General features: G+C 41.4%; 1 protein-coding gene across 1 annotated transcript in view; it reads right to left on the bottom strand.

Moving 5' to 3' along the window:
* Window positions 1-16,619, bottom strand: part of DPH1 (diphthamide biosynthesis 1) — a 455,101-nt gene that overhangs the window by 182,116 nt on the left and 256,366 nt on the right. The window contains exon 4 of the mRNA XM_082245828.1: window positions 8,580-8,734. Coding sequence (XP_082101954.1) covers window positions 8,580-8,734 — 155 coding nt within the window. The remainder of the gene's footprint in view (window positions 1-8,579; window positions 8,735-16,619) is intronic.

Raw genomic sequence — 16,619 nt, 5'->3', positions numbered from 1 at the left:
TCCTCTCTGCACATCCCCACTCAATCCAAGATGATTTCGCCCAGCTCACCTAAAAAGGGAAAGTTATGGCGCTCTTTCTTTAGGTGTTTGAAGTACCTTCTTTGTTTAGATGGAGACTCTACTGGCTCCTCCCACTTTATGGCTCCCTTAACTGCCTTAACCAGGGTAGGGACCAAGGCAAAATCAAAACCTGTGCCAGGAGTATCCGATTCGTCCTCACTATCCGAGGAGTTGAAGCCGGAAATGCTCTGCTGAGAAGGGCCGGGAGTACTGAGGCTATCCCTAACAGGGATGTCTGCCATACCAGCCGAGGGGCTACAGGTGCGGTCAATCCCCAGGTTTTGTAGGGATTCTTGGACCACCCGTCTAACCAGGGATTCCACCTGCTGGTTATCATTCCCCCTTTCTCTAGAGGCATGGGCAAAACATGTATCACATAGTGATTTGCCATCAGAAACACGTGCTGCACAACCCCAGCAAGATCTTCTATCAGGGTGTCTTTGTGCTGATGCAAGCGTGGAGCCTTCCCTGTGATGATTGGTAGAAGACTTGTAGCGACTAGTGCCAGGAGATGTGTGATGACGTTGTGACCTAGTAAGGTCCTTATCTTCGTGTGCTTTAGTTTGTTTATCAGACCTAGAAGGGCTAAGAGAAAAGGGAAAAATTACCCCTACTGCCCTAAATCCGAACCGTACAGGGATAGGTAAAAATAATACCATTCTTACCTGTAGAGTAAGGGTTGGCCACTGGGGGGCGGTGAAGTATCTATACTGCTCTTAACAGGAAGACTGCAACAAACACAGGAATAAGGAAGTGCTGCATAGTGCATACACAGACTGCACACAGACATCCAGCAGGATTAAGCTTACCACTAGCAGAGAACGATCAAACACAGGGAAGCCGCCGCATATGCCCGCAGTACAATCCCAATGTGATTCACTTTGACAGCAGTTTAAATCTGCCGCCAGATGATGACGTCACCGCCCCCCCATGACAGACAGCATCCGTGCGCATGTGTGAGCACGAACAGCCACTCCACTGCGCCAGCACCGCCCCCAGACACCCAGCGGTGACCCGGAAGCTGCGCTGGGACACAGGAAGAGCCGGGGCCGCAAGATAAAACGCACCTGCGTTCCAAAACACTGCAAGACAAAATACATATACAAAAAATGGCTGCCATACGTTACCAAGCACGCTCCAAACCACGGTCTGACCTGGGACACGAAAACCTCCAGTGCATCGATTCGGGGTGTATTAATGGGCCTCCTGCTAGTAGCTAGGACGATTGGCCGTATTCAGCTTGCCTGCCAGTGGCCAGGCTTTATGCTTCTCCAATGCATGGGATTGCACACCCGTGTCCTACCCCGCTAGTAGCTAGGGCGTACTGGACTCTTCAGGAATTCAGCCTGGAATCAATCGTGTAAATCACCAGGAAATAGACCGAAAATCTTTATGAGGTAAGACTTGATATCCATCCAACAGGAGGAGGACAAAAAAGGAACATGGTCTCTAGGACAGAGTGAAACTTATGGGAGTGGGGTCCTATGAGGTAGGAGGAGGCGGGACTAACCCACACGTAGGCTGCCATGGAGTCTGTCAGGAAAGTGTAAGTTCACCTTCTCAAAAAAATGAAAAAGTGAACAGTTAACAACTTAAACCCTCCCCTGTACTCATGGCACTTACCTCCATGGGTGATTAGCTGACACTACCATACAGCCTGTGTAGATAAAAGTGATCCTGAATAGTCATGTGTCAGCAGGTGACTAATTCAGTATTTTAAAGCGTAACTGAAGGCTGTTTTGATTGAGCTTTCTTCTAACTGTCCCGTCTAGCACTGGCACTTTCGCCTGTGTGTCAGTTTTGTCAGGCTTCATTGACCGGCACGGATGGCTCCACTCCTGCCCAGAAGGCCATCTGTCTGGCACACAGGTTTAGGCCGGCCACTGTAAGCTGAGCTGTGCATGTGCAGTTCAGTTCAGTTTCCATGCCAGGGGATGCTGTAAAAAGGGAGGTAAGTGTATTTATTTTGCAGAAGGGACATTGCTTCTCCCTTCTGCAAAAAAAAACCCCTACCTGCTCGCAGGAAAAACAGCCGTATTTTAGCTTCACTTTGAGTCAAAACTTTTTCTTTAATTTTGAATGGGTAGAAAAATGGCTAAAGTGTATCTCAACCCAAGAACAAAATGCAATGTAAACGTATATATATAGAATGCAGATATAGATACAGTATATAGATATATTTAGAGCCCATTCACACAGGGGCGACACGACTTGCTAGGGCGACCTGTGAAGTCGCGGTGCACAGCATGCACTGCGACCTCGGCGCGATATGCACGGACTTCATATAATTGAAGTCAATGCAGGCCGCCTCCAGGTTGCCCCAAAGTAGTACAGGACCCTTTTTCTAAGTCGGAGCGACTTGTGTCGCTGCTATTAGAACGGGTCCTGTGCTAATCAATGGCAGGCGACCCACCGCGACTTGTCAGGCGACCAAGTTGCCTGACAAGTCGCGCTAGTGTGAATGGGGTCTTACCCCTAACAGGAGTATCTAAACTTCCTTTTGCCACTCAAAACAAAAACAAAAAAAAGTTTTGGCTTTACATAAACTTTAAACATAGGACAAAAAACAAGGAATCACAAAAGAAGTGTGACATCACCTTAATATTACCAACTACACATAGACTGTCCATGCCCATCAAGAGGCTGAGCAAAAAAGTGGAAAAGAAAAAAAAAAATCAAATGCCATTGAAAAGAGTTGGGCATTGTTGTGAGTTTCTTTGTAGGATTTACTATTTTATTAAAATTGTCGACTGTTCATTTATTCAGATTCTTGGTGGTTGTGGCCTATTTAAACCAACTCTATGCAAGCCATATGGTTCAAGTCACCTTGATAAAAGCTGCCCTTTTGGACTGCAGAATGTGACCATGTTTTGCTTTTGTACAAAGGATTTGTGGAGTGCTAAGCATTTCATCATGATCAGAATTACTCCGCGGCCTTGTGTAGCCCGGCTCAATGGAAATAAAAGCTAGCCTGCCAAAAATCCCACCTTCCTGTCCATATCTCAATTTCTCCAACTATTGAGAGGTACAAAGCACCAAAGCTAGTAAAGCTAGAAACTGAACTTTCTATTGGACAAAAAAGGCTTCCCATTGTAGTCATGGGCTAGTAGGGAACATTTGGGGTCAAGATTTGGCAACAAGCGCAGAAACTATCGGGAAGAGTTTTTCTACAAAATGGCCTGACATTTCTGCTGCAAGTATTTGCACCTTGGTGCCTGCACTGCCTACCCTCTGCAGTTTGCCCCCCTTCATCCACAAGTTATAGAGTCTCTTTAATGATAACCTTTTTTTTTTTTTTTTTTATATATATATTTTAGATGAATGGCAAATACATTTTAGCCCTTATTTCTTGTTAGACACTAAACAGTTCTTCATATAGAACTATAAACTGTTTTACACAGGCTCCTTTTTTGTCTAAAACTAGCAAATGCTTCAAATACAAGTGCAATTAGAGGTGACATTTTGCTCCTGTAACTTCATGCTTTTCTTTCTTTTTCTCATAGCTTTCTCATAATTTTGCAATAACTATCTGGAAAGGTCGTATTTCTGTCGACAATTTTTCTTCTCCTGGATTTGGTGACAAATGCTTTGGATGGGACGGATTATTTCTCTTGATATACAATAAAAATAGAGGACATTCCTGACCTTTGTGTTATGATAGACCATGTGGCCATTTGATTTGTTCCGCATTGTATCAAAGTGGACACCTCCCTGATAAAGAAAGCTGGATCCTAGAAAAAGCTTGATTTGATATATTAGCTTGTATGCCTGGAGATCAAGGGCCTTTTTACTAAACAGCACAGAACCATTAAGCATCTTACAGGGTCAGAAGCTGCCTTGGGGGCATGTATGTAGCTTGGGCCATAAGGCTTTGTGTACTATGGGCTTAGCGCTCTTGACAAAACCTGGCCTTGGTCATCTTCTGGATCATTTGTTCATGTCCTTCACTGGCCCTTTTATTTGGTTTTCAGCAGCCTCCAAAGGCTTGAACAAATATTCTTCGTGAACACATTAATCACTAAATGTTCACTGCATGGCAAGCTCAGATGTGAAGGTCTGTATGTTCTATCCTTTATATCCCTGAAAACCATCTACATTGCCACAGCTCTTGCCTTAACCCATTCATTTCTGCAAACGCAGCTCACATCACCTAAAGCAGAATCGCAGCAGAACAAATGTGTTAAACCACATTTCTTCCAATGCACGGGTTAATCTGCAGTATTTGGTGTTTACCTAACGTTGGTTACAATCTGCGTATCAGTAGTAGTACGGTCTAGGTTTCTATATTAGCTGTCTTTTCTCCTTGATTCTGAGCATCAATGATACATTACATTGTCGAGGGGCTAAAGCAATACAATGCAGTTTCAATAAAGTTTAAAATGAAATGTTTGGGCACTGCAGTAGAATAATGACCTTGAAAACAGCTTGGATTTAATTAAATGTGTATGTTTTCCTACAACCGTTTCTTTTTTGATAAGCCCACTACTTTGATTCTTTTGACATTCTCTCTCAAGCACATGACACTGAGGATGCATGAAACAGTCTTTTATGAGTCAACAGAAGAGCCTCTGTTATATACATGATGCAAACCTCCCTTTCCACCACATCCCAAAGGTGCTCTATTGGATTGAGATCCGGTGACTGTGGAGGCCATTGGAGTACAGTAAACACATTGTCATCTTCAAGAAACCAGTTTGAGATGATATGAGCTTTGTGACCTGGTTCATTATCCTGTTGGAAGTAGCCATCAGAAGATGGGTACACTGTAGTCATAAAGGGATGGACATGGTCAGCAACAATACTCAGGTAGGCCGACATGGTCAGCAACAATACTCAAGTAGGCCGACATGGTCAGAAACAATACTCAGGTAGGCCGACATGGTCAGCAAAAATACTCAGGTAGGCCGACATGGTCAGCAACAATACTCAGGTAGGCCGACATGGTCAGCAACAATACTCAGGTAGGCCGACATGGTCAGCAACAATACTCAGGTAGGCCGACATGGTCAGCAACGATACTCAGGTAGGCCGACATGGTCAACAACAATACTCAGCTAGGCCGACATGGTCAGCAACAATACTCAGCTAGGCCGATGCAAAATTGGTACTAATTGGCGTAAGGGCAAAGTGGCTCAACTCAATTTGCGTGGTGCCTATATTTAAAAATGAATCAGAGTTTAAAAAAAACAACATAGATAAGTTCTTACTGGAAAAAAATATTTTAAGCAACAGACAGCATGGATTCATGAAAGACAGAAGTTGTCAGACAAATCTGATTTCTTTTTATGAGGAGGTAAGTAAAACCTTGGACAGAGGGGTGGCTGTGGACGTAGTATACTTGGATTTTGCAAACGCGTTTGACACCGTTCCCCACACATGGCTAATGAGTAAGGTAAAGTCTACAGGCTTGGAAAGATCAGTTTGTAAATGGATAGAAAACGGTCTAAAAGACCGAATTCAGAGGTAGAGTAGAGGTTAATGATTTATTCTCTGAGGTCTAAGGTCAGTGTCTTACCCCAAGGTATGAGATGCACCTGTATATATATATATATATATATATATATATATATATATATATATTTTTTGTGTAATACATTTTAGGGGAACTTGTGGCTTGTCAATGCAAGGCAAATCAAGAGATTCATTTTGATGGAAGTCCAACCAGCAGTGCACATTTCACTTTCCTTTGCTCCTTTCCCTACCTATTTGGCCCAGGGGACCAAAGAAAAATGTCTAGTTTTTCCAGGTATGAGGGAACCTATGACCAACTCCCCTCCCTTTCATATGACAGCATCGGTGTTTGGTAAATGGGTTGGGTGTTTAGGCACCCAGGGCTGTCATATGGGAGTGAAATGGGTGTCCCTCAGCCCTGTGTAAGCTTTAAGCTACAACTTTGTGCTTATATGGGGCTTCCTCTATTTTCTCCAGGCAGGCAAAGGAGCAGAGGAAGAGCAAAGGGAAGGCAAACATAAGTAGCGCATAGGGCCGTCATTAATGTGAACTAGTTTTGTTGTCCTGCAAGGCAAAATCTAAAATATTTCCTATACAATAAGGCTGGGTTCACAATGGTGCAAACTGGATGCAGGTTTTCCCACATCTAATTCGCATGTCAGGAGACTGCGACCGACTCTCAATGGAGCTGGTTCACACAGACAGCTCCGGGACAACTGCAGAGTGGTTTGCAGGAAATTTGTGTGCGCCTTCTGGTCTGTTTCAGGTCTGAATTCAGCCAATAATACGGACCGAATTCGGACCTGAAGCGGTGGACGGGACGCACCGGACCTCCTGCTGAGAGCCGATCCGCAATTCAGTGTGAGCCCAGCCTAAATTTTATGCTCCAAATATTATAGAGCTCAAACAGTTATTATCCAAAACCAAAAGTATTGACATAACTGTTGTCATTCTGAAGCCAATCACTGTGAGCGATTTATTCTATTATTGAATGCAAAGCCTGCTCAGATTGGCGGAGTCAGAGAGGCGGGATTATGTTACTCCCTCTGACTCCGCTAATCCGAGCAGGCTTTGCATTCAATAATAGACTACATCGCTCAAAGTGATTGGCTCAGCACAGTATACTAATGTAGCCGAAGCTAAGGTACAGTATACTGGTACAGGATTCCCGCACAGCCAGCGGGAGAAGATACTTTTACTTACAATACCTTGGAGAGTTATAAGAGAAGACATTTACGGTACTTACGGTACCTAGATTACAATCACTTAATTACTTACTACTTTCATACGCGGCGTATAAGATGACCCCCCCATTTTTGGGGGATTTTTTTGAGGTTCAAAAGTCGTCACCGACTTTATACACCGAAAAATATGGTACCAGTATTTTAAATACTGTGTTACAATGAACTTTACAGTGTAACCGTGGCCAGACATTGACACACTTACATTTACATAATATTTAACATAGTAAGATAGCCTTAAAACAAGCCCTTGTTGACCCCGGAAGCTTCTGATACTGTGAAGTAATTCATTCTCAAAAAACACAACATAGGCAGTGAAGCTGGTTTCTCAGTTTTCAGCACCTGCTGTTTGTTTATATTAGAAGGCTGGCAGTTATATCTCTGCAGATAGAGAAAATTAGCGAGGTTTCAGAGTCTTTGGTGTGAAAGTTTCAATATATATTTCTCCACAGTACCTGCAGCTAAAAGGGTCAGTGAAGAGTTGTTGAAACACTCATTTGAAGCTTAAAGTGGAACTTAAGTCAGAAAATTAAGTCCTGCTAGATCACTTAATGCTGGCCCCATTTTCAGGTTTAGCTATGTAAAACATTAAAGTATAACTAAAGGCAAGTTACGAACAGGTTGAAGATGGATTAGAACACCTGTCAGTTTTTATTGCTGTCTGTGCCCCCATTAGGAAGATTCACTCTCACTATTTGTCCTATTTACTTTAAAAAATGAAAGTAAAAGAAAATCCCACATTTTGGGTTGTCCCCAGAAAAGTAATAGATCTATTGGCCTTGTGGTCCCCAAGGGATTCCCTTCATTTTCAGGGATTTCCTCTTACTTCCTGCTTTGGCTATGGGACAAAAAGTGAAGGTAAATATCACCAATGGGGCACAGATAACAAAAAATAAACCAACAGGGGTTATAACCCTCTTATACTTTATCCAAAAAAAAAAAATATATATATAACGTTTTGCCTATAGTTCTACTTTAAAAATAAGCGCCTATACTGTCTCACCTTGCTCTGCACATGCTCAATTGCTCTCTATTTTTTGGCACTGTGCCGAAAATGTAGAGACCGATCTGTGACAGCCTAAAGATTTACCGCTTCTTATGCCTCGTACACACGCAGCGATTATCGGCCGACCGATCGTCCGACTTTTGTCCAGAGTGGTGTTTTGTTGGTTGAAATGTGCCTAGACTGCACACAAATTTTCTCGGCCAACAAAAATCTACTTCAGAAGTGATGTCATGTGCTGGTTTACTTTCTGTGTGTTTTTTCTTCTCTGAGCATGCCCAGTCTTGCTCATCAGATTTTTGTCTGCCGAAATCTGTACTGACTGACGGAAAATCGGCCGTTGTGTTGACGGCCAACAAAAATTTTATAGCCTGCACACCAGATTTTTTTCGGCCGAAAACTCGGAGTCGGTTGTTGGAAGCATCATACTAACAAGCCGAAAATCGGCTGATCGGACGTTGGCCGAAAATTCACGGTCAATAATCGATGCTTGTGTACGAGGCATAAGGGGCTCTGGGCTTCAGCAAAAAGCATGCCTACAGCAAGAAGAAACAGAAACAATTTCCAGCACACACTAATTTTGGTGGCATAAATAATACTGTGTAATGTTCCTTGCTAAAGAAAATATTTTTTTATCAAGTTGTTATGGGTAAAGTTCCGCTTTAAGAATATGGAAGTACTTTAATGACAATAGTCTGAGCACAGGTACATTTTATGTAGAACTATTCATTCCTACATGTCTGCTGCCACCATCATAATTCTTAGAGGATGAGCTCTCTCACACATCTAATCTTTTACAGAAATGAGCATAAAATCATATTTACCTGAAGTGCAGACACAAACTGGATGGTGCTGACGAAGGCAATTGAGGCTCCCTGTTGAAAGTTGAAGCGTATTGTGTCCACAAAATGTGATGTATCAATCTTAATATCAACAAAGACATACAACATCTTTATCCCATGTGTGGCATCAATAGGGACTGTGAAATTAAAAAGCGGAAGTTAGATATACAGAACGCTTCAAAACATACAATACATACATGTTCAACAACAAACCAAATCACAGTAATGTTTGTGTAAAGTTGGAGTGTTAATGGGTTGGTCTATTCAAACAAATATATCATTGTTTGGTAGATCCTAGCAACTGGAACAGTCATCTAAGGGTTCAAGGTCAATGTTTTAGGTCAAACTAAAAATGTCCATACTCCTTTCCTCAAGTTTTCAATTTTTACAGTTACATTCCCAGTAGAATTAATTTAAATTAAAGCTCCAACAAGAATTAGGAGACCCACAAAAATTGCCTCCATGGGCTTTGAGGACATGAGAACTCTTTTGCTGAAATCTCACTTCAAGAGTAACAGAGATATAAATTGGTGGTGTTTCCTAAACGGCAGCTCAAACTTCTTCTGTAGGTGACCACAGTTGCTACAGAGAAGTTAGCAAAGGCCTGGAAAACCCCTAGGTTGTGCCTCACAAACAAAAAAATTGTGTCTCACAAGCCATAATTGGAAAAGTTAAAGTCACCTTACAGGATATAGAATCTGTGTACACCAGGTTTTGGTGCCCTTGGGTGACACATTCCCCCCCCCCCCCCCTAGGATTTGATGGGTCCTTGCTTGAATCTTGACAGCTTTCCAGAGAGCTCAGGAAGTGCTGAGCATTCACACCTGATCGGTGTTCAGTTTGGTCTACAGGCTAACACCCCCCCCCCCCCCCCAGTCTCTCCTTCTATACATACGCAAATGTTTCATTTTCGTACTGTACTCAATGGTGCTACTAATATACATATACATACATGCGGGAAGCCGCGGTCGGATCTTCAGCTGCCATACCTATGTGCCTGTGTATGTCTTCAACATTGTGAGTAGTATTTTAATAAATTGATTTTTGTGCTGTACGGGATTACACTATGGTCCTTTGTTTCATTTCCCTCCACACACTGATTTGACCATAATGGAGTGATTAAGAAGATTTGATCGGTCTCATGGTGTCACCTACTTCCCCTTGGATCCATTGAATTTAGTGAAAACATCTCTTTGCTGGGCGAGGCTTTCTCATTCATTTGAGTAGCCATGGCATTCTGGTAAGCTGCTTTCAATACTTGTGCACGAGGTGTCCCCATCCTACACTTTCCTTGGGTGTCACGGGAAGGAGCGTCTCTCACAGTATTCTCACTTGGATTTATTTGGACTTGCACCATTATATATTTTTTTCTATTGGTTGGGACTTTATTCACCATAATTCCCTTGGATTTGTGTATATTGTTTAATGGATGATTTTTCATCAGTATTATATTATGTTACTTCTAGCGCTACACTTTTTTTTACTATTACTAAGCACTACTGCATTTACCGTTCTACACCTATGATCTTTGTATCCAGGAAATCCATTTAAATATTATTGTAATAATGAACTCTATATCTTCCTTGCTCTGTGTTGAAGAAAAACTAAATTGAAGAAAAACAGACTTGAACCAGGAAAAGAAGTTGGTGGGTGTCTAAACAGAGCTGTAGAGGCAGAAGGCTGAAATTCCACTTCTGGGTCAACCAACCAACCCTTCCAAACAGTCGTAGAAGCATTCTTTTAATTCTTTGTTTGCAAAATTGATGGAACCAGGTTTCCTGCTCATCAATTGCATGTGGAATCTTTAAATGTCAACAATATAAAAAAAGGAATGCTGAAAGAATTATTTCTACATTTTACAATCCCTGCCCCCATTTAATGAACCATCAGTTGGTGCAAAATCAGTCAAAGAGTTAAGTATCAACTCCAGTCAGATATAAAAGAAGCAAATTATAGCAGCTCTGTATTTGCATATATATTATTAAATGTATTTTGTATTTAATGCTAGCAGTGTAAGGGTCCTTTCACACGGGCGATCCGATCCGCCAGTCAGTTTTTCAGGCGGACCTGATCGGATGCTCCATGCATCCCTATGAGGCAGCGGATGTCAGCGGAGACATCTCCGCTGCCACCTGCTGCTATCCGATTCCGATCCTGTCCGTGAAATCCGGACTGATGGAAACCCTATTTTCCATCTGTCCAGTGGATCGGATGAGAACGGACAGAAGGTCACAGACTGGAGGAGGAAAAAGATCCGCAATGGTTCTTAACTACGGTAGTGAAGAATTAGGATTTTTGCCCTATCAGAAAGGGCTGCAGTGTGTGGCAGAGCCGTGTAAAGCTTAAAGTATAAATAAAGGCAAAACCTATTTTTTAGTTTCGGATAGAGTAGAGAGGAATTAGAACCCCTGTAAGATTTTACTGCTGTCTGTGCCCCTGTTAGGGAGATTCAGCCTCTCTATTTGTCCTGTTTATAATTATCATTGAAAGTGAAAGAAAAAGAAAATCCCAAAATGTGGGTTGTCCCCAGAAAAGTAAGAGGGGAAATCTTACAAGGGGGGCACTAGTTGTGATGACCTGGGGGACCCAATGGATTCCATTAATTTGCAGGAATTTCCTTATTTCGTGTTTGGCTATGGGACAGAAAGTGAAGGAAATGTTCTTCTCCTTTTAAGCCCTGAAGGCCAAATATCACATTCCAAACAACAAAAGTTTCTGTTACCTGCCGATAAAGCACTTCTACTTATCTCGTTTTAAGGTTGACACTGTATCAAACCCAACTCAATATGAACAAATTTGTATGGAGAATCGTAGAGGAAAGGGCCTTATTTTGGCAATATATTCTTCCCTCAACAACCAGAATTCTACTGACAAGCTTTTATATAGGTCAAAGTGGGAATCTGAATGCTTTTTAGAACCTGAGGCCTTGGATTGGGACACATGTATGGATAATCTTAAGAAATGCACGAGATCTCTTAATATGAAGACTGCTGTGAAACTTTTCACTAGGTGGTACCGGACCCCAACTAGAATTCATTCATTCTTTCCTTCAGTGTTTTCCGTGTGTTTTAGAGGTTGTCAGACTTCTGGCTCATTTCTCCATTTATTCTGGGAGTGTCCCAATGTTGTCTCAAGTTGGAGAAAACTGTCCACCTTTGCCTCCACAATCACGGGTGTTCAGTTTTCCCTTACCCCCAACTCACTGTCTATCGTTTCCTCCCATTGTAGAGGCTACCACTCTACAGATGGGACTAATTCACACTGATATCAGTTTTTCGTCACGATACTGATATTTTGGCCATCGCATATCGGTATTGGCCGATATTTTGTACATCCTATGTCAGGGTCCGAAACTAGTTTTCTCCTCCAACCATTAGGTGGTAATGCTCATGTAAGGGTAAAATTATGTCACATAGCATAATTCAGTTTACAAATGTTATTGAATATACCAATCACATAAGTACAAATTAAAGATATAAGCAATTCGATATTAGCAGATCTGCTGGCCGATCACCCACTTGCTGTAAGTGATACCCAGGTGATACTGCTCCGTTCGGCATCCACTTAATACTGCTCTGTCTCTCACCCGCTCCATGTCCCACCCACCCGTTACTGATTCGTTTCTCACCCACTTGCCGCGACACTCGGGTGATACCGCTCCATCCAGCATACGATCTCGCAGGTCACGTGTGTGGTCACTCCCGGCATGAACATGTGACCTCCGAGATCTTCATTGTATGCCGGACGTAGCGGTATCACCCGGGTGTCACTTAAGGCAAGTGAGTGAGAGACGGATCGGTATCGGGTGGGTGGCTGGTAGATGGAGCGGGTGAGAGACAGAGCAGTATTGAGTGGATGCCGAATGGATCAGTATCACCCGGGTATCACTTACGGCAAGTGGGTGAGAGATACCAATCTGCCAACAGATCTGCTAATGTGGAATTGCTTATATCTTTAATTTGTGCATATGTGAGTGGCATATTCCATAACATTTGTAAACGTAATTATGCTATGTGACATCATTTTACCCTTACATGAGCAATATTTGGAATATTGGCTAGTTCCGGGGCCGATACAGATATATCGGCAAAAGTCAATATCGGTCCTCGATATATCGGCCTTCCCGATAATCGGTCGATCCCTAATTCACACAATCAATGTGGCCATCCATTGGGTAGTTGCTGCACATTGGAGAACTCTCTTGGTTCCACTCCCCCAGGTTAAACTCAGAGTGGATTCCATTAACAGAGTAGAAAACCTTTTTTCACACCCTTTTATCACACTATGCCTTATTACGATCGAAAATGGGCTCCTTGGTTTAATAATTGCAAATTTTTCTAATAAACAATCCTGATGATCAACATTATATGTCTCTCACTATATCAATGTTGATGCTTTTACTAACACCTACTTATGAAGTAATTGTTATATCAGCACTATTTGTTACTGTATTTGTTAACTGCACTTTTTTGTAGTTCATGCAATTTTTGTCATGTTTTAATAATATTTACTATTTACTTTACAAAATTGTCCTGATATGATCTTCAATTGCCAATTTCTCTGTACCACCCTTTGAAATTTTCTAATAAAAGTTTGTAAACAAGAGAGTGAAGAGAAATTTCCAAAATGGGACACAGCTGACAGGGGTTATAACCCTCCCTTACCCTATCCAAAAAAAAAAAAAAAAAAAGTTGTGCCTATAGTTCTACTTTTAAGTAAGATTCACAGAAAAAAAATATTTTTGCAGGTAGAACAGCTGCTATATATGTGTTTCTGTGTACTATTTTAAGCTCCTATAAGCTGTTATTAGCATTTTTCTGCTTCTGGAAGCTAAAAAGTGTTATCCAATGTGTCCATGCACACTACTTTAGGCTATTACTGTTTTTTTGAGCTTCAGCGCCTAGGAGCAGAAAAAAAATGTTTTTGTAGAGTTTTTGGGAGCATTTTCCCGGCAGAAGAAAATGCTAAATGCGCCGAAATGCTACTAAAATGCTCCTAACAGCTTTTTTCAAGCAGTTTTTTTTCTTCATGTACTGTAAAAATGGTAATAAAATGCTAACGCTTCTAAATGGTCCTAAAAGCTCCTAAAAGCTACTAGTAGCCAAAACAAAAAGCTATTATCAGCATTTTTCATCCAGCGTTTTTTGAGCTTATAAAAAACGCTAAATCTAAAAATAAAACTTTGTGCCACAGAAAAAATAATAATGTTCCACCAGCCACAGCTTTATGTAAGCTCAATCTCAATACTAGTTATACATGTAAAATTAAATACACGCGCTTAGTGCTAAAGCATAAAATTTTAAATCAACGACAGTCCTTTATGCATTTTTGAGGAGTAGAGCTTCCTGATGATGGCTGTTTGATTGGCTGAAACGCGTCGAGTCTTGATTGCGTCATCGCGACAACACTTCCAGGGACTGCGCCGAGCCGTGAATTGCAGAACATACCCAAACACTGGCTGAGTCACCCCTATTACCTATGTTGTATACACCAGGTGACAGGATATAGGCACCAAATCACGTGAGTGTATAAAATGTATATATATTTTTTAACGTTTTTAAGCTAGGAGGCTTCCCTTTATCATTTGTCTTCCCCATTAAACTGGAGGAGCAACTACTGTGAGACCTGCCAACAAAGACACCACCCGGGGGATATTTCCCCAATAAGCACTAGTGACCATACTAGAAATAGTTGGTCAAACTTTAGGGTGAGTGCACATCCATGTGGACACCTGTTGTTGAGCACAAGTTCAGTGTAGAACTATTTTTAAGTATATTAATTATATTGGTTTATTTATCAAAAATGCATTAAGAACTGTCATTGATTTAATATTTGATGCTTTAGCACTAAGCACAGTGTATTTCCTTTTACATGTATATAAAAACAGTGAATACTGCCTTAAAATGGATAGTGTGTACTTCTTCTCAATCCAGGGCACTAAAGCCTCGTACACACGCACAGATTGTTGGCCGACCGATCGGCCGTCTTTTGTCCAGTGTTGTTTGTTGGTTGAAATGTGCTCTAGACTTGCACTGGACTTTTGTTGGCCAACAAAAACCAACTTCAGAAGTGATGTCATGTGATGGTTGACTTTCCGTGTGTTTTTTCTTCTCTCAGCATGCCCAGTCTTGCTCATCTGATTTTTGTCTGCTGAAATCTGTACTGACTGAGGAACAATCGGCCGTTCTGTTGTTGGCCAACAAAAATTTTATAGCATGCACACCAGATTTTTTTCGGCCGAAAATTGGCAGTTGGTTGTCGGAAGCATCATACTAACAAGCCTACAATCGGCCGATCGGACGTTGGCCGACAATTTACGGCCAACAATCTGTGCGTGTGTACGGGGCTTTAGCATACATTCTGTCTGCTGTCTCATTTCTCTTCTATATGCACGAGTCACTTCTGACAAGTTATCCTGATACCAATGGGTAAAAAAAAAAAAAAAAAGGACAGGAGAGGGAGCTCCAGCACACAGCCTTTAATGACAGCCTCAGCTCTGTTCCTGTGTGCTTCTACAGGGCTTGATGGGGTATGGCACGTGCATACTTATCACAGTCCAAGATGGACCAATTTAACAAAGCAAAAATATGCATTCCTATGCTTTAAAACATACACATGTACTCAAAAGCCCAATCACTCCCTTTTTGAACAGTTTAAAACATGTATTATATGTTTAAAAGGACTGCTGTTATGGGATGATCACTCTAACTCTTTGGGATGAACCAACTAACAATGACAACTGGAGAAAGTCTGATAGCGCAAATGGAAGTTTTTTGGGCACACCTGGTTGGAGACAAACAAAGGTAAAATAACCATTAATGCGATTAGAGGCTATTTGGTATATTGTAAATGTGGGTTTGTTTAAAATTTTCCACTGCCTTGGATCTGGAAATACTTAAAAGTTATATTGGGGTTGATTTACTGGGCAAATAGACAGTGCACTTTGCATGTGCAGTTGTATCTCTGCAAGTGCGGTTCCTCCAGAGCTTAGTAAATGAGGAGAAGCTCTGCTGACTTCCATCATCCAATCATGTGCAGGCAAAAGTTTTTTTTTTATTTTCCTATTTTTTTTATTTTCCTTGCATGCGATTGGGTATCCTTTGCTCCATCTCATTTACTAAGCTCTGGGGCAAGTGTATTTGCAGGTCTGTTTGCCTTTAGTAAATCAAAAACGTAAAAATTTTAACAAATTGGTTTGGATTGAAATGTAAAAACGTAGCATATTATAACCAGTGACATAAAGGTTTACGAACCACAAAGCAGCTAAAAAGGGCCGTCTGTTAATAAGGTTCACAACTTTGGATAATCTTTATACTGCTCATAAAGGGATGTTCACTGCTGTCATTCCCATTAAAATTTCATCAGACGCCATTATACTGAATCCAACAAAACACCAGACACTACTTTCAGGACCAAAATACTTCAGTTTTTTTTTTTTAAATGACCCTGCAAACCAAATAGATTGACAGTGGTAAGGTAGCCATTGTCATTGGTAAGGCTAAGCAGAGGAGCCAGGATTCCTATCTGAGAATGGAAGTCAGATATTGTGTAAAGCCGAATGTCAAATACATGGGCCAAATGTCAGGAGATTTGCCGGTTCAAAAAACCGTCCGACATTCAGCCCCTGTGCATGTCAGTCTGTTGGACGAGCATGCTGGAAAACCAACAGCCAACCAGCTCCTGATCCCTGTTATGGTGCAGGGGTCAACCCCCCTGTCAGAACACAGCAGCTCAACGGGGGAGATTGTTGTACTTACTTTGCAGTGCCGCAGAAAAAACCTTTAGTGTGTACCATGCTTTATTAATAGATGGGGGAAGCTTGTCTGATGCTATAAGTATTTTTCAGCAGAATCATCTAGAAGGTTGTTTGTGAATACTATTATTTTTTTTTTTTTTTGTGACTGCAAAACAAAGTTTTAGCATTGCAATATACAGTGTATATTATTATATAAATATATTTATATATATTTTTTTAATATATTTTTCTCATGGCACAATGGCTGCCCATGTTATCTTGTTTCA

The sequence above is a fragment of the Pelophylax lessonae genome (genome assembly GCF_965119305.1).
Source record: "Pelophylax lessonae genome assembly, chromosome: 2".
Classification (NCBI taxonomy): Eukaryota; Metazoa; Chordata; class Amphibia; order Anura; family Ranidae; genus Pelophylax; species Pelophylax lessonae.
Note: the sequence above shows the minus strand (reverse complement) of the source record. Positions and strands in the feature narration are given on the sequence as shown.